The following is a 19,656-nucleotide window of genomic DNA, read 5'->3' as shown; positions in this document are numbered from 1 at the left end:
GGAAAGAGTTGGAAAACCTGTTATTTCTTCCCTTAATTCACATGGCAATTACATTTTAAAAGATGCACAAAAAGTTTAATATTTATATGTAAAGCAGTTAAGTTGCAGGCTCAGAGATTTTTCACCTCCATGAACATTGAGTAGCTATTCTAAAGTTATGTGGAGTGTGTAAGACAATTCTTTTGTGCCCCAGGCATATTAGGACATCCAGCACCCATGGCCCCTGCTTAAATGTCAATAGTCTCGATCATTATGAAAATCAAAAAATGCCTATAGGGAGCAGTACTACCATTCTTTGAAAACTATTGCCACGTGATCAAGTATCAAGGCTGGAATTTTATAATTCAATTATAATTTTATAATGCAGCAGGGGCACAGCAAGTATTCAGTACCCAAAGCATCAACAATAACATGGGTATAAAGTGCAATGCAAATTACCCAGAGCTGTTAAGTGCGACCTTGAAAATCTCTTTGGTTTTATTCCTCTTTCCCACTAAAAGCAGAGAATTCCAGGGGTGGGATGGTAATCCATGGTCTCTGGAGGAGCTATGTGCCAGACTGGGGTCAAAGACAAAGCATAATATGGCAGGTCATTTTGTGTTTCTCTTCTTTAGCCACCTAGGAACATATGGAGTTTTTACAAATGCTGCATTTGACCCAAGCCCTTAAGGTAAGTTATCTATGAAAGTATTTTTGAAGAAAATAGAACAGTAGGGGAAAAAGAAAGAATATAAAGCTTGACTTTTCTTTATATAATCATGAGTCACATTTTAACCATGTATTAAATGTTCAAACCATGCAGGAAATTGTGTTGGCAGTAGGGGACAGGTATAGCAGTAGAGTGACAATAGAAAGTGAGATCATAAGAAGATTTCCATTTCCTCCAGGATAGAAATGTTCTAATTAGACAGAACCTATGTCAGGATGTATGACATTCAATTACTGGCTGCTAGGTGGTACTGATACCGCAGCTTTGCTTGACCATCAGAAGTCACGAGTGCTAGAAAAAGGTTTACAGACTTTATGGAGCCAATTCCCTATGCGACCTGCTAGGAAAACAAAAGTCATATAACTTCTCTCTCCCAAAAAGCTCAGTGAATGGTTGAGTTTCCTAAGAGAAGTAGCCTAGATGGCAGAATATCTGGAATCTAGAAAAAGATTATACTAAGCCTTAGGGGGTACATAGGATGAGAGCTTTCTTTTATCTTTTTTGGGAAAATATAATTATTTTAATTTTTTGTCTCATTTTCAGAGACCCGTCCTTATCTTGGTCCCCTCACTCAACCTCCACAGGATCCTATTTTTGAACATCAGCCTTCCCGACAGACTTGACTATAACTGTAGCTTATTTGCCTCAGTCTTCTGTAAATACTTGTGAATAAAGGGCGTGGAATTTCCTTTAGATTAGCTGTGGACCAGAGCAGAAGGACTGTATCAGAAGCCCCAACTCTCCACCCACCACCCCTTCCTGCTCCAGTTCCTCTTCCTCCAACACAAGCCTCAGAAGCTGGGACTGAATGTCTCTGCCGTCGTCTGTGGGCTTTGCCCCAGCTGTCTCTTGAGATACTAATTAACTAGAGCCTGAAGCATCTGACTCACCGGAAGACCAGACTGCAGAAAAATAAGAATGCCTCTTTATTTTTGGATTGGGGGAAATCATCCTCTATTTTGCTGGAAGGCAGGAGGCATCTCTGACTTGAGGGAGTTTCTGTAGCATTTCCTGGGTCTTCACTGCTTGCTGTTTGTGAAGGCTTTTAGACCTCTGCTGCGAGGCTTCAAGAGAAGCCTCTGGATGGCACCAGAGGCTGCAGAAGACTAAGAATCGAGACAGGAAGGTACATGTCACTGTAGACCTTCCCTTCACCGGTCATTCTCCCCCAGAGGACCCAAAGACCAATACTCGAATGTCTAATTAAAAGGATTCCCCCAAATGCCATGTTCTATTATTTGACATTTTGTTGAATAAGATCTGTGTCCATCACTTTGCATACATGAATGTAATGCACAATCACAGTAGTCCCAATTACAAGCTCAGCCCTTCAGTGAGCAAATATGTATCTTGCCACCACCATAAACACACAAGAAAATCAGAGAAGCAGAAAAATGTCTTCATCACCTGAGTGTTTTACACGTTGTTTAATTCACATGCTTAATAAATAGGTTATTGAAAGTTACACAGTAGTTGTTTGAAACTGATACAAAAAATATAGAGCCAAACAATATCGTTGTCCTCTCTGTGAAATGTGAGGCAATGAACATGTCACACAGACTAAGTAAATATGCAAATAAAAATGCAAATAAAACACGCAAATAAAAATGGTGAAAGTCTAACTAAAGGTTACAAGATTTTGCAAGAATTTTGGTAGTAACCTTGGGATTTAGGGACACACTGCTTTTAAAAAGTTTCACTCATATACTGTACATAGCATCTCTGACTGCTTACCTTATGCCAATCACTAGGCTCCGTGTTATAGGACGATGATTATCACCCTGTCTCCTGAGTCAGAATCTGCCTTTTGTAAAATCATCCCAGGGAATTCTGATGGTTTATCAGCTTTGCGAACCACTGATATTATAGATACAGAAGGATAAGGCATTCACTGTTCCTGTTCTTGAATAGCTTATAATCTAGTTGGGGACACAATAGACACCACTACAAAGTGATAGAGAGTAATCAACATCAGTATGTTATTTGAAGCGTGTGGTAGGAATTCATAAAATGGAAAAGTCAAGTTGGCCCAGAATCAAGGAGATAGAACTCTGATTGGCCTTTAGAGAGTGGACAGTCTGAGTTGATCAAATAATATCGGCCAAGAAGCAGAGACAGAGACCATATGTTGAGGAGACTGAAGACATCATAGAGATCTCATGTGAGGTGCTAAATTACAATTTATTGAATCTGTTGAGACAAATCATAGAAGCTTGGAGGAATGTAGATTCAGGGGACCTGGGATAAGTCATAATGATGCTTCAGACAAGATAATTTTCAGATTCTCTATAAATAGCAAAATCATATCTTAAGGCCACGTGAAACAGCCAGATCCTCCAAGATACATAAAGGGCTCTGGAGGCAGGAAAAATATAATCATAGTGATCAACACGCGCTGTGTGCTTTCCAACTGCTGGGAATTATATACTTCACAGTGTTCTTTTATCCTCCCAACCACCCTATCGGAAAAAACTATTATTATCAGCCCTGTTTTGCAGGTGTCAAAATTGAGATCCAGAGAGGTTGTGTAACTTATCCAAGAGAACACAGCTAGTAAGTGGGATTGAAATCTGGTCTGATTCTCTCAGTGAAGCTCTTTAAGCCCTCTCCTCTGTCACTGCCTTAGGTGGCCACAGGCCCTTATCAAGACAGAACTGTGCAACAGAGAAAGACAAATACCATATATCGCTTATATGTGGAATCTAAAAAAATAATAGAAAGGAACTTACTTACAAAACAGAAATAGACTCACAGACATAGAAAACAAACTTATGGTTATGAAAGGGGAAAGGGGGGAGCAATAATTTAGGAGTTTGGGATTAAAATATACACACTACTATATATAAAATAGGTAAACAACAAGGACCTACTGTATAGCAGAGGGAACTCTACTCAATATTTTATAATAACCTATAGTGGAAAATAATCTAAAAATTATACGTATATATATATATATATATATATATATATATATATATATGAATCACTTTGCTGTATACCTGAAACTAACACAACATTGAATCAACTATATTTCAATATACATATATATTTTTTAAAAGACAGAACTGTGCATGGGTAGAAGTCAGTAAAGTGGGCCAGGCCAGCAGGCCCCATTCACGTGACCATCCCCTTGCTTGTTCACCACCTGAAAATACAATATTTCTGTGCCCAGTAACAGGGCATAGGGCCCTCTTCCTCAGATCAGGAGAGCAGTGTGGTGAAGGGATTTGGGTCCCACTGCCCTGGGAATTGCAGAGCGCCTGGTAAGTGTGAACTCTGCCCCAGGCAGTGTTTACGGTGGTGGGGTCTGATGAGGGGCTACTGAGCCGTGGGGTCAGCAGATGGAAACTGGGGGGGACAGTGTTGCCCCGTCTCATGAATCCCTGAGCACTGCCCTGCCTGCTAGAGCCACTGATTGCTGCCCTTTCTCCACCGGTCGTAAAACAGTCACTCACCTGGTTGCTCTCCCTAATACCTCCTGTCATCTGGAGCAGTGACCTAGTCAACCCCAGCTTGGAAAGGCCCCAGGAGGTGGGGACAGCGCGGGCTGCAGCTGCCGCGACGCCTGGGGGAGCTGTAGAGGAGGAGGACACTGCCACCCGCAGCCGCGCGGCGCTCACTGCAGTCCCGACAGCGGCCAAGCCCGGCCAAGCCGGGCGCGATCGGCTGAGGCAGAGGCAGGAAAGGAACCATGTTCCCAGCTTGCCCTTGCCTCTGGGTCCTCGTAGTCCTGGGCTCCAGCTGGGCAGGCTGGGGGAGCCTAGGGGCTGAAGCAGCGCGGCTAAGGCAGTTCTACGTGGCTGCTCAGAGCATCAGCTGGAACTATCGCCCCGAGTCCACATACCTTAGGTAAGGCAGGCATGGCGACCGGTGGGCTTCTCCAGGGAGGACAATCTATTTCTTTTAGAGAGCATTCCCTTTGCAATTGCATTGCTTTTTTTTTACTTCAGGTAGGTAAATACAATTAATAGAAGAGCATAATGAATAAAATAAGCTTGGTGGTTGCTCATTTTGCCTCCAATAATACAAGTTTATCATTCTGAGGATATGGAAAATAGTGTTTGACTGGCTAGATGCTGTTTCAAGTTTGCTGTTAATACAGTGTTGTTAGTATGATTGATAGCTGATTTAATATATTGATTGATCCAAAAGCACCAGGTACCTACCTCTTCACTCCTGTTCCAGATTTTTAGTAGTCTAGTATTTTATTAAACTTCTAGTTACATATTATTTATTCCATGTCCACATAACTTCATCTTCTAAAACTAAAGGTGTACACTATACTTTATTACAAGCAGGTTATTCGATAACAACTGCCATAATTTTGTTGTTTTCTTATAAATGACTTTCAAAACGTCATCAGTTCATAAAAATGCAACATTGTTGTTCTTTTACCTTTTTTCTGCTTCTTGTGACTCTTCGTTTTTCTCTCATTCTTAATCACTCCCTGGGATATGGTCTACTCTGGCTATTTTGATAGAGTCACTATTAAAAGGCATATGTGACTTAGAGGGGGGTTAAATAATAAAACTGTATTTGAGCTGCAAACTATTTTTCCTAGTTGAAAGGTTAAAAATAAGACTTCACAGAAATTAAACAAATCATAGGTTCTACTCAATATTTCCAGTTAGTTATGTTTTTATTTCTTTTAATGGTAAACCTCTTAGTGTGACTTAAGTTTTTTTGTAACTTAACATCACAGTTTAAGCAATTGTGAAAGATGTGTTCCTCTTTTACAGTTTCGAAAACAAAGCAATCTGCCAAGAAGATAGTGTAATGTTTTAAGCCTTTTAGGGTATAACATTACCCTTTCAAAACCTTTTCTGTGGAATTGGGTTATTTTGGAGGGCATTGCATCTTGGTCTTGTAATAATAAGTCCCTCTTTTTTTTTTTATACAGAAAAAGAGGGACTTCTTATTTAAATATTGTACATTTAAAATATTGTATTTCAAGGTGATAATCTAGGTCACACCCACACCCTTAGAGAACTGCTGCTAACTGAAACCCCAAAGGAAGCAGCAGTCTTTCCAACATTAATTGTCCTGCTCTTGGGTAGAACACTAACTTGGTTGCTGGCTTTCCTGTGTCACACTGTGCTTATGCTTTGGAGTTTGTTCTTTCTTCTGTAATTAACAACAAGAATAACAAGCAGAATTTTGGAGGCAGAATCACATAGGGCAAAACCCTGATTCATATGGTGAATTCACATAGGAAGCCATGATTGGTCATCCTATCCTCTCTGTGGCTGAGTTTCCAGAATTCTGGGAAGAGTTATTCCTCTGGTATCAATTACTGAGTCAAAACCATACAGTGATAATCCAGACCAACTGTCCATATTTTTGAACCTCAAATCATGTCATTTCTTTCTAGTTCTTTTATGTGAAAAATCTAACCTTGTATCTGGCTGCTTAAACTAAGAACTTGTTCTAAATTGTCCTACATCTAGAGCTAATGATACTCACTATACAGAAATCAACATAGACAACTCCATCCTTTGCTAAAGTGTATTTTAGCACAAAGCAAAGATCTTTCCTTATTTCATGTAATATTGGCAGGACAGTGCCTTTTAGAGGTGAAATATATCTTTTATTCTTGCTCTGGGGCTGAAGTGAATGTTTTTGAAAATTTCCCTAAAGAAACATGTTCAATCTCATGTATATAGTAACAGATATTGAAAAAAATACATATGTATTTTTTCTCGTGTTCTAGCTTTATATGATTTTATTATGAATAAATCATCCTTAAATAGTCCTCATAAATGGAAAATTCATCATGCATATTGTTTGAATTCATGTCATCTTTAACTTTCAGACAAATTATTTTCCAATAGCAATTCCATTGTTCAAGTTAAAATAAATATACCTCAGTATGCACACATAATATACACAGGGAAACATATTAGGAAACACACCTCTATTAAAATTACTCCACATAAAAGACGAATTTTTCTTAGTAAAGATTTTATACTGTCACCTATACTCCTGTATTTAAAGATCTAAGGTTAGGGACGGGAGCTACGTTTCAATTGTACATAAAACTAAACACACAAAATTACCACCACAGATAAATAAAAATGGACCTCCACATTAGGGACACAAACTAACATACAGAATCCTAGGGTTCTTGGGCTCTAAAAACTCTATGAGGTTGTTTAATTCATTTTCAACTTTCATGTTTTAACTTCTTACTTTTCCCCACACCCAAAGCACCAATACCCCTAGCAAATAGTTGTCTAGTTTCTACTTGAATGTTTCCAGTGACTGAGAACCCACCACCTTCAATAGCTAGCCATTCCAAAAATACTTACTCATGCCTCCTTTAATTCTGTTTCCAAATATTAACACAGTTCTTGTATCTTACATTTTAAAATTATGAGAATGACTATAATTACAGATTTTTCTGCTCACCGGGAAAGCCTAAAAGCTAAAATCCAATTTTCATTATATTTTTAAAATACTACTAGCTAACACGCATTGAATATTTACAATGTGCCAGCTCTAAACCTTTTGTAGGTATTAACTTATTTAAAACTTGTAACAGTTCTGTAAGGGAGATTTTACTATTAGTACCAGCTCACAATTATAGAAACAGAGGCACAAATTGATTAAATAAACTTTTCGAGGTTATATAGTTAACAAGGGGTAGACACAGGATTCAAACCCAGACACTCTGAATCTACAACCAGTTCTCTTAGCTTCTGTGCTACATAGACATCATGGCAAATGTGATTAGTATCCCTCTCTGTTACGCCCTAATTATAGTGGGGCCACTCTCTGGATTAGGAAGCATAACAAAGCCAATATGGGCAACTGGTTTAGACATTGGTAAGAAATTTCCCCTAATTATCTTTCCTTCATCTTTGAGTTTAAGACAAGGATAGGAATCATGTGCCCATCTTTAGAGAAACTGAAGAAAAAGATGGGGAAGTATCCCAGTACTCCCCCTGCTGCCCTCTCTCTGAATTTTTAACCATGAAAACAGTCATCCCTTGGTATCTGTGGATATGGAACCCACAGATACAGAGGGATAACTGTACTAGTCTGTTTTATATAAGGGACTTGAACATCTACAGATTTTGGTGTCCAGGGTCGTCCTGAACCAACCTCCCACAGATACCAAGGGATGACTGTACAATGGTTTTTGAATCCTGGCTTTGCCATTATCAACTGATTCTCCTTGGGCAAGTTACTTAAACTTTCTGAGACTTAGTTTTTTCATTTGTTTGTTTCCTATATGAATCTCAGGGTCTTGACTCCATTAGCTATCTTCAACTTCTCAGGGAGAAATAGAGTCCACCAGATCAGTAGTTCTTTACAATGTTCTCCAGTCACATAAGACTGTATTTGATTGATGAGTTGAAAAACAGCTCACATATTTATTCATAAGGGATTTGGTCATGTCTTTAATCATTTAAAATCTAAGCCTAAAGTTTGGGTTCACACTATCATCTTGGGTTCTATTTTAGAAAATTGATTCTGAGTAATAGGATTGGTTAGGGCAGACTAAATTTGTGAAAGAATGGTTATCACAACAGAATATTCTTGAAGACACCAATAATTATTTTATTAACTTTGCTTACTGTTCACATTTATAAGACCTTGTTGGGCTTCTGAACTGCAGTTAAAAAGACTGTTATTTCTAGTAAAAGTCTGAGGACATGAGAGATACATTTTGTTGTAATGTGCGAAGTAGATGTCATGTAAGCCTTTCAAATTTATTTTATTTCCAGTTCGAATACTTCTGCAACCTCCTTTAAGAAAATTGTCTACAGAGAGTATGAAGCACATTTTCAGAAAGAAAAACCACGATCCAGAACTTCAGGTGAGCCTGAAATATATTTTTCAATTTTAAAGATAAAGCTCTATGGATAATTTGATATTCATATATATCTAAAATATTCACTTAGTGATATTTTATAGAAATCTGTGTTTTTGTTATTTTGGCTAGATAATTGGTAGAGCTCTTATTCATAGTATTGAGAATTGAGAAAAGCAAAGCATTAAGCCAAACTAGAGGCCCCTCTGAGCATGGGGCCCTGTGTAATTTCATGGGTCTCATGCCCATGAAGCCAGCTGTTTTTAACTGTGATTTAAAAAAAAGCTAAACAAAACTTCTAAGTGTTTGAATTTTTATTCACTCATCTAACAAACTATTATTGAACACCTGCTGTGGGTGCTCAGTTGAACTAGGCACTATGGATGCCACGCTGGACAAGAGAGACACATCTCCTGCCTTCCTGGAGCTTATGGTCTAGTTTAATGAGCACAGATGAGCCTTAGCAAATGATCATTTGCTGGGTCCCAAGACTCATTTAAAGGAACTGTATATGGCTGATTCTTTTGCATCTATCTTTCCCATCTCTTCTGTTTTATTTAGTGTGATATATATAACAGCTATAATTTTTGGAGAAAAAAATCTCTTTTTTTCCTCACCTCTTTTTTAATTAAGGAAAGTAGGCTGAATGGGTTTCTGGGATCGTAAATATGGTAAATATGGTAACATAGTTCACAGAACTGATAAAGGCCATTAAGAGAGAACTTCCTCCAGTTAGGTCCCCTAGTCAGTAATTCACCCATCCTTCCCCCCCAACCAGGTGAAGACCTGTCATCTTCCCCAGACTCGTCCTTCTATCTCTTTTATTCATTCCATCTTGTTCTGCCTCCTCCTCAGATCTCCCTTTATCTTCAATCTTTCCTTAAATGGAGACTTCCCTTCCGTCAAAAATCCTCAACAATAAAACAGAACACAACTTATGTTCAAATTAACATCCCTTCTCAAAAAAAAGTCTCCCCTTGACTCTGTCTGCCTTTTCTCCCCTTTCCTTCACTACCAATTTCCTGTGTGATTGGTACATTTCATTCTCTATCACATCAAATTACTCTCCAAAAAGGGGCCCCATGACCTCTTAGATGCCAGACCAATGGTTTCTTTCAGGTTATTTTCCCACTTGACATTACTAGGACATGTAATGCTCCCCCTTCTTGAAACTCTCTCTTTACCTGGTTTCCCTGGTGCCACTTCCCCTGCTAACGGAGATGGCTTTCCCGAAACTTGGCTCCTAATGGGAGGAGAAATAGGGTAGTTCTGGGAGGGAATGAGGGGTTTAAGGATATTTTAAGAGTTTTATTTTAAAAAGAATGACAGTGACTTAAAATATCTAAGTGCTCAAGGGAAGAATCCAATAGAAAAGGAGAGGATAAAAACATCTGAGGGAGAATAACTGAATGGAGCCAGACTCAGAAGAAACAGGAAGTGATGTGATTCAAAGCTGGGTTGGATCAGCCTGAGGTGGAAGAGATACTAATCTTCATGGGGGGCTGGGTGGGGAGCCTGGCAAGGGACCAGATGAGTAACTTTTTATTAATAAGGTTACTAATAAAATTAAGTTTGTCATTTTGGTCAGGAAATTAAAGGATCTCCTGTCCTCTACAGACTCTGTAGTCTATTCATTTTTATAGCTCCAGCTTCAAGCTTAGTATGTACAGTAGATATTTAAGAACTGTTTAATTAAATTAAGTTGTCAGTGGGTAAAGGAAAGACGAGCTGGGCAACATATTCATTAGGCCTGGGAAAAGAGGAATTGGGCAGAGATTCAGAGCTCTCCTTTTTGTGACTTTTGCCAAGTTCACTGAATTTGAATGTGCTGTGTCAGCCATTGTGCTGAGTGCAGTAAGGGATAGAAGGACCAGTGCCAGGCTGCAGACTGCCTTTTAGGTCAGGTGTCCCCACCCCCCAGGCCGCAGACTGGTACCAGTCTGTGGCCTGTTAGGAACCGGGCCGCACAGCAAGAGGTGAGCAGGGAGCCAGAGAAGCTTCGTCTGTATGTACAGCCGCTCCCCATTGCTCACATTACCGCCTGAGCTCCGCCTCCTGTCAGATCATTAGATTCTCACAGGAGCGCGAACCCTACCGTGAACTGCGCAGCGAGGGATCTAGGTTGCGCGCTGCTTATGAGAATCTAATGCCTGATGATCTGAGGTGGAGCTGAGGCGATGATGCTAGCACTGGGGAGTGGCTGCAAATACCGATTATCATTAGCAGAGAGGTCTGACTGCCCAGAGACCATAATAAATCAGTTGCCTGCAGACTCATATCAAAACCCTATCTGTGAGAGGCAAGTGACAATTAAGCTGCATCTTATGAAGTAGACCGGACATAAGCAACACACTTCGGGTGTCACTGCCTCCCAACACACCCAGATGGGACCATCTAGTTGCAGGAAAACAAGTGCAAGGCTCCCACTGATTCTGCATTATGGCGAGTTGTATAATTATTTCATTATATATTACAGTGTAATAATAATAGAAATAAAGTGCACAATAAATGTAATGTGCTTGAATCATCCCAAAACCATCCCCCGCCCTGGTCTGTGGAAAAACTGTCTTCCACAAAACCGGTCCCTGGTGCCAAAATGGTTGGGGACTGCTGTTTTAGGTGATACAGAGGCATCAATCATTTTTTTAAATTAATTTTTACTGGAGTATGGCTGCTTTACAATGTTGTGTTAGCCTCCACTGCACAACTAAAGGAATCAGCCATACACATACAGATAGCCCCTCCCTTTTGGACTTCCCTCCCATTTAGGTTACCACAGTTTATTAGGTAGAGTTCCCTGTGCTCATTTTTGAAGAGGAGAAGACTGTGACCAAAATCCTTGGAGCTGATTAACTTTGTAGTGATTTCCTGATTCAACCTCATAAGTTAGAAGTAGACCTTGATAGTTGATTTGTGTTTAAGCCTGGTACACTTAAAATATTACCTTTGTCTACCCCAGTGTATCTCATATTTGTTTTATGTGAACTCTGAGGCAGTTTAACATTCATTTTCATGCAACCTCTTCCTGAACTCCCAAAGTTGCTTAATTATGAACCTTGGAGCACAGGGTTGCTGTCTTATTCATCTCTGTAACCCTATAATAATTGATACTAGGAGGCAAACCTGATGTAAAGGAAAAGTCTCAGATTTTTAATAAGATCTGGTGTGAACACTGCCACTGACTATGGTCTTCCCCATTCCATTGCCTAGTTCTGTGTTCTTTGTACCTTTTGCTTATTTCCTGCTCCAGCCATCTGATGGGTATGATTCTAGCCATGTGCCCCATTTCTGCAGCATGAGCCCAGAAGTTATTGTAATTACAGGTGGGGCTAAGGCTACAGGACTGGAGGTCTGATCAGACACCTGTCCAGTGAGGTTTGCGGACATGTGGACAGGTGGAGGGGCCAGGCTCATTTTCAGAAATCCTGTCTTGGGCTCTAAAATGGCTAGTTTTGAGTCTCTGTGTATTTTCCAGGAAGATTATGAAATGTTTGTCCCCAAAGGGGTTTTATATTAACAGCAACAACGGGCTGCCCTGTATTCTGCAACACATTATTCACCTGAGAGCAGGGGATTGCATTAGCTGACCTCCTGTAGTCCTTTCGAACTCCAAAACTGCAAGAAATCGGTACATGCCGTGCTGACTTCCTGGGATCTCAAGATAGGCTACTCCTTCCCCCAATTTGGCTTTGGGCACCGAGGAGAGGGTGGAAAAGGTCTTAGGCCATCTGGCTAATGGAGAAACTAAACAGCAGCTCAAACAACATTCAGCCATGTGTTTGCCTACATGCATGAAGGTATTTGGTTTGTATTTATAAAAACATCCCTTTGTTTTGCTTTAATTCTGAAGAAGCAGATAGGCAGGCTAAATAAATATTCCAAAGAACTCAGTGCAGTAAGAGGTTAAATAACTTAGAAGACTTATTCTGGGCATCTGGCATTTGCAGCCATGTGATGCCAACAAACAAATCAACCAAGCAAGGCAACCACGGCAACAAAATGCAGTGGACAACGTGACAGCAGTCAGCACCTGATTGGGCTCAGGGGCATTCTGGGTGGTGGGAGTAGCCAGTGGGGACTTCTGCTGGGAGCTAGGACTGAGGATAGCAGCCAGAAGAGAGGGGTCAGCCAGTGGAGTCAGATGTGGCCAGGAGTAAAAAATGGTGTGGACGTTGGGACTGTTCCAGGAAAGTGGGGGATCTGACCCGCCCTGCAGAAGGTGCTAAAGAAAGCTTTGGTTCAAGAGTCCAGAGAACTGAGTTCTACACCCAGCAATGCCACCCAGTCACTCTCCACATCCACTTCCCAGGCTTTGTAACCATCTCTATAATGAGGATTAAACTATGTGGCCTCCATGGTCCTGTGCAGAACTAACATAAAAACACACAAACAAAAAGCTTCAGGCACAAGGTCAATATGAACTCTAGGACTGGAGTTCAGTGAAAGGAATAAGTGGGTGGAAAGATAGGACTTGGGGAAAGATAGGACCTCTATCTCAGAGATCACATTTTATCAATGCTAATAGGAAATTAGTTTTCTATTGCTGCAACACATTACCACAAACTTAGGGGCATAAAACAACACAAATGTATTATCTTAGAGCTCTTGAGGCCAGAAGTCCAAAATGAGTTTCACTGGGTTAAATTCAAGGTGTTCGTAGAGCTCTATTCCTTCTGGAGGCTCTAGGGGAGAATCATTTCCTTGCCTTTTCCAGTTACTAGAAGCCACCTGCACTCATGGGCTCATGGCCCCTTCCTCCGTCTTCAAAGCCAGCAGGTAGCATCTTCCAGTTGCTAACTCAGATACTCCTGCACCCCTTTTATGATTACATTGGGCCCACCTGGGTAATCCAGGAAACTCTCCCCGTCTCAACATCTTTAACTTAATCACACCCACAGAATCCATTTTGCCATATAAGGTAGCATATCCATGGGTCCCAGGGATTAGGAAAGGGACATATCTGGGAGGCCATTATCCTGCCTACCACACCCACCAAACAAAACCCTCCCACAATATCCTCCATTGCAGAGAGTGGCACCCTCATCCACCCAGCCCTCCAAGGCAGAACCTCACCAGCCATCCATGGCAACTTGCTCTCCCTCATCCTCCACTCCATGTTCAACCCATCAAGTCCTGACAATTTGATTTCCTAAATAGCTCTCTAATACGTTCTCTCCTTATTATCTCCATTGCCCTAACCTTAAACTAAGTCAAGTTACCAACATCTCTCTCCTGGAGCCTTCCATCTATTCTCTCAACATTCACTCTGGTTTCTCCCCAGATCACACTCCACAAATGCAGCCAGAGGTTTAAAAACCAATATGTGGTTCATGTCACATCCCTGCTTCCAGATACTCTTAGGTTAAAACGCAAAAGTCTGAGAGGCCTACAAGGCCCTAGGTGACTGGACCTCTGATCATGCCTTTGGCTTCACTTTCTGCCTATCTCTCTTACCTACTAAGCTCTACCTTCCCATGGCTGTCAGTTCTCTGCATAGACCAAGTTTTCTGGCACACCTGGGCCTTCGCACATGCTAATCCCACTCCCTGGAATGCCCTTGTGTATCCCTTTGCCTCTTTGCCTTCCTCAGGGAAGCATTTCCCAACCCTGATTCCCTCCCTGCCTCTAAGATTAGACTAGATGCTTCTGTCAAATGCTCTTAAGAGAATCCTGTACTTTTCTTTCATAATATGAACTACAGTTTGTAATTCAATAGTTGTGTGATCATTTGTTAAAATCTGTCTTTCCTTCTATTTTCTAAGCTCTATGAAGGCAGGGGGTACATCTATTTTACTCACCATTGCAATTCTAACACCTAGGATAATGTGAGCACTCAATATTTGTTGAATGAATGAATAACTACAAGGTGGGGGGGGGGCTACAATACAAAGAGGTGGCTAAAAGCTCAGTATCTAGAATCACACAGATTTAAGTTTAAATCATGGCTCTGCCTCTAATTAGCTGTATAATATTGGGCAAGATATTTAAATTCTCTGAGGCTCAGTTTCCTCATCTATAAAATAAAGATCTTAATATCTACCTTAAAGATGTATTGGGGGGTTTAATGTAAGGACTTAGAGTGCTCAAATATATCAAGAGGGATGTTTATAATTATCGCCACTGCAAACAAATGCCAGTTGAACTCCATGACTACTGTAACTTCCCTTTCCTGCTCCTGTGATTCCTAATGGGCAGAAGCCAACCCCATGAGAGCTTATGGATGGCTTGGAAGTGAGAACAGTCAATTGTCTGGAAGAGGGCTTTTGGTGACAGGTTCTCAAGTTTTAGAGGACATCAGAATTACTCAGGAGTACACATCTAAAATGCAGGTTCCCAAACCCCACCTCCAGAGACTCAGGTTCATTGAGGCTGAGATAGTACTTACTTGGGAGTCTGCCTTTTAGTTAGACCCTCACTGATTCTGATGCAGAGCATCCAAGGACTACACTTTGGGAAATTCTAATATATGATTCTTCAAAAACCTTACTCAAATATCAACTCTTCCCTTAACTCCGCAGACAGAACTGGTCCTTCATCCTCTCTGCTCCTGTAGCACTTGGCCCATATCTCAGCAGTAGCTCCTACCAAATGTCTATCTCTAAACGAGCTTGTGATCTCCTTAAGGACAGGGATGGTGCCTTATTTGTCCATGTGGCCCCAGAGCCTAGCACAGTGCCTGGGATGTAGTAAGTGAAACCTCACTCTTGATTTCTGCACCCTAACCTGCTCTCCCCGCTGTGTCCCCATCAAAGTAACTGATAACATTATTTATGCAGTTGCTCAGATCAAAAACCTTGGTGTCATCCTTGACTTCTCTCTCTCAAGTGCCACATCCAACTCCTCAGCAAATTTGCTGGCTCTACTGTTGAAATGTCCAGAATCCAACCTCTTCTCCCCACCTCGTTGCTGCACATGCTGGCCCAATACACTGTTGTCTCTCGTTTACACCACCTGTTCTGCTTCCACTCTTGTCACTACACAGAATATTTTGTACACAGCAGCTAGGATGAACTTTTAAAAATTATTTATTTATTTATTTATTTATACAGCAGGTTCTTATTAGTTATCTATTTTATACATATTAGTGTATATATGTCAATCTCAATCTCCCAATTCATCACACATACACACACACACACACACACACACACACACACATGCTTTCCCCCCTTGGTGTCCATACGTTTCTTCTCTACATCTGTGTCTCTATTTCTGCCCTGCAAACTGGTTCATCGGTACCATTTTTCTAGATTCCACATATATGCATTAATATATGATATTTGTTTTTCTCTTTCTGCCTTACTCTGTATGACAGTCTCTAGGTCCATCCATGTCTCTACAAATGACCCAATTTCGTTCCTTTTTAGGGCTGAGTAATATTTCATTGTATATATGTACCACATCTTCTTTATCCATTCATCTGTCGATGGACATTTAGGTTGTTTCCATGTCCTGGCTATTGTAAATAGTGCTGCAATGAACATTGGGGTGCATGTGTCTTTTTGAATTATGTTTTTCCCTGGGCATATGCCCAGTAGATTGAACTTTTAAAACATATCAGACCATGTCTCTCTGTTGCACAAAGCTCCAGTGATTTCCCATTTCACTTAGAAGAAAATCCAGAGTCCTTGCCATGGCCCATAGGGGGTGATCTGTCCCCTCCACCCCCAACTTTTCTCACTCTGGCCACACTGTTTGTCTGACTGTTCTTTGGATACATCAAGCTCCCGCCTCAGGGACTTTGAATTTGCCTCAGGACCAGAGAACAGTCTGATTTGCTCCGTGACTTCATTTAGGTCTCTGAGGTCTCCCCTTCAGAGAGATCTAAAGTAGCCAGTCACCCTTCCTACATTACCCCGTATAAATGAAAATGAACATCTTTCTTGACCCAAGATGGTAGAGTCTCCCCAGGAATGACAGTGGATCAGAATGGGGTGGACATGGTCAGAACTATTTCTTCTACTCTCTTAACTAGCTTTGGGCCCAAGCCAAGTGTTTCTACCTTCCCATCCTTATCTGCCTGCATGTAATATAGAGTTAATGAGCTGGCAAAGCCTTCTAGATTGAAGATAAACAGGTCAACCTCAGGACTGAGAGGAATGACGGCAATCACCCGTGGGGTTTTCTGCATGTTTTTCTTGCTTAGCAGCTCTGTCTTGGTAATCCTGGACACAGACATATTTTAAATCATTGTTTTCATAGGACTTCTCGGGCCTACTTTATATGCTGAAGTTGGAGACATCATGAAAGTTCACTTTAAGAATAAGGCAGACAAGCCCTTAAGCATCCATCCTCAAGGAATTAAGTACAGTAAATTCTCAGAAGGTAAGAGGAATTTAACATCCCTCTGACAAGGGAAAACTTACAACTCTTTACCACCTGTGTCAAACATTTTAAACCATATTGTTGGCCAAGTTAGAGAAATCTCCTTTCCTGCAACTGGTAATTATAAAAGTTGTCGCCTTCGTAGATTTCAGAGAGGAAAATAAAAATGTTCTGGGGTCATCTGGACCTCAGTTGTTTGGTAGGTTCTTGTTTTTTAATAGTTGGATGGGCAAGTTACCTAATCTTTATGAGCTCCAATATGTTCCTCTGCAAAATGAGAATAATAATACATATATTGCAAGAGGGGTTAAGGCAGGGGTCTACATACTTTTCTGTGAAGAGCTAGTAAATATTTTGGGCTTTGTGAGCTATGGAATCTCTGTTGCAACTACTCAACTCCACTCTTTAGTACAAAAGCAGCCACAGACGATATGTAAACGGATGCACATGGCTGTGTCCCAATAAAACTTTATTTACAAAAACAGACAGCTGACTGGATTTGGCTCATGAGACATAGTTCAAAATAGCAACATAGGACTAGCCTGGCACATAGATGGCACTTAATAAGTGATATTTGGTGGTGACGGTGGTAGTAGAAGTAGTATTAAAATTTTGGACACACTGAAGTACTTAAGAACATAAGCTTTGAAGGCAGACTTAAATTCAAATTCCAGCTTTACAATTTCTGGTTCTATGACCTTAGCATCTCTGAGCCTCAGTTTTCTCATCTATAAAATGAGAACGATTATACCCATTCCATAAGATTACTTTGAGGATCAAATGAGATCACTTAGGTAACAAACTAAACATGGTTCCTGGAACCTGGTAAGCCCTCAATAAATAGTGACAATGATGATGATGATAACAATGATGGTGAAGATCATGAAGATGAAGATGGTGGTGATAAAAGCCACAGGATGCTAAGTACCCATGTTGATATTGTTCTGATTATTATGTTGATGTTCAGACCACATTGAGCAGAGCAGAGTTCTGTTAGGAACTGATATAAGAAAATTATCCATATTGTAATAGATATTGGTATAATAACATTTAAAAATAAATTTTAACCCTTCATGATTCACAAATCTTTTTCCCATGTGTTCCAGCCATTATACCTTTGAAGAGACGAACTGGGTAGGAGAGTGGTTTACAATGTAGGTTCCGGAACTAGACACCTGGTGCAAATCCTGGCTGAGACACTTATTAGCTGTGTGACTTTTGAAAAGTTACTTAACCTCTCTGTGCCTCATCTTTCTCATCTATAAAATGGGGATAGTAATTACACTTACCTCATATAGGTTTATTGTCATGAAATATTAGAACAATGCGTGGCATATAATAAGCACTTGATAAATATTAGCTATGATGGTAAAGGTAATTCTTCAATCAAAATGTGTTCAAATTCTAATGTTATATGTCAATTATATCTCAGTTAAAAATTTTAAAATATGCTCAAATAATTTAATATTTATTTGACAATATAGGGATTAGAAAGTGACTTTTATATTTATTGTTTCCTATGTAAATTGTTATCAAACTCATTCTGACAACATATAAATGACTGATAATAAGTCAATGAACTAACCTCCCCAGGACTATTAGCATTATCACTCAATATTTGGCTTGAGGAAAAACAATGAAGCATTAACTGTAATTTCAGGCATCTTAAAAAGGCACTTTGGCAAGACTCTGGGTGAGGTAGCATGCAATGGCATAGTGACATAGTGAAGAATCACCTACTTATAAGGACTCCAGATGACTGCATCAGGAATTCAGCAACACAATGCACGAGGGGAGAACCCTCAGAATGTCCCATGCAGGTTCTCTTTCAGGTGTGGGAGGAGGTAAGCGTTGTGGACTTTGTATTCTAGCTAAGCTGTTTGCACAGGGAATGAACCTTGCAACAGTATCCCCCTTCCTTTACTGTTTATTTGTCCCTACACTCCCCTATGGCCAGAATCACTTATGAGCAATTGTTTAAAATGCTCCCACCACTTCCATTGGTCACTTGGTTATTGCCCCTGGTTTCATGAGTCTGAGAAAGTTAAGCATAGATTGATGGGGAAAGTCAAATGTTATCTTAGAAATGAGATGCAAACCTAGTAAACAGCTAAAAAGTGTCCTTTGCGGTGAAAAATAAAAATAAAAAATAAGACAAGGCTTCTATTCATTTTATCATGCCCTCTCTGAGAATAAAACATCTCCTCCTTCATGTCTGACACTCACCCTCACGCATAGCCTCCTTCTATGGTTTGAACTATTTTTTCAGGAGTGGAAATAAATTAACTACATGCTGAGTCAGCTACAAGAGAATCCAGATTCCTTTATTTCAGAGGTAGATATTTGAGAGATGAATGGTGAGAGGTTGAAACAATATAAGTGGCTTGAGAGCGGACTCAATTCTTGCCTGTGTGGCTGCTTGATCTAATCAGTGAATGATCCAACCTAGACAGCAATCTTCCTTATCTGGGAATTAATCCTTGAGCCCCACTAAAGATTTGGAGACCTACTGTCATCAGCTAGAAGAAAAAGGTAGCCATGGAAAGAATGCTGGCTTTAGAGCCAGAATGACCTGGGTTTGAACCCTAAGTTTACCTAGAAAATTTCCTTTACCTCTAACTCTTGGTCTTATATCTATAAAATGGGGATAGCAATTCCTCCCATCTAAAGTCATTGCAAGGGTTAGTCATAATATATGTTAAGGTTTTTGGCACATAGTTGCACACAATAAGGAGAGTGTTATTGCTGTGGTTCTTTCATGGCTGTTTATATTGCAGGCATTAAATTTTGTTTCCAGAAGCTTAGA

At 40.3% G+C, this 19,656-nt stretch overlaps 2 protein-coding genes across 2 annotated transcripts in view; both read left to right on the top strand.

Annotated features, from left to right (window-relative positions):
• The window catches only part of SELP (selectin P), a 29,489-nt gene extending 28,820 nt beyond the window's left edge, over window positions 1-669 (top strand). The window contains 1 exon segment of the mRNA XM_007458143.1: window positions 615-669. Coding sequence (XP_007458205.1) covers window positions 615-669 — 55 coding nt within the window.
• Window positions 670-4,400: 3,731 nt separating this feature from the next.
• Window positions 4,401-19,656, top strand: part of F5 (coagulation factor V) — an 84,914-nt gene continuing 69,658 nt past the window's right edge. Inside the window, 3 exon segments of the mRNA XM_007458122.1 lie at window positions 4,401-4,558; window positions 8,440-8,531; window positions 16,728-16,850. Coding sequence (XP_007458184.1) covers window positions 4,401-4,558; window positions 8,440-8,531; window positions 16,728-16,850 — 373 coding nt within the window.

This window comes from Lipotes vexillifer, unplaced genomic scaffold (genome assembly GCF_000442215.2).
Source record: "Lipotes vexillifer unplaced genomic scaffold, Lipotes_vexillifer_v1.1 scaffold189, whole genome shotgun sequence".
Taxonomy (NCBI): domain Eukaryota; kingdom Metazoa; phylum Chordata; class Mammalia; order Artiodactyla; family Lipotidae; genus Lipotes; species Lipotes vexillifer.
This window is presented reverse-complemented; position numbering and strand designations above follow the sequence as displayed.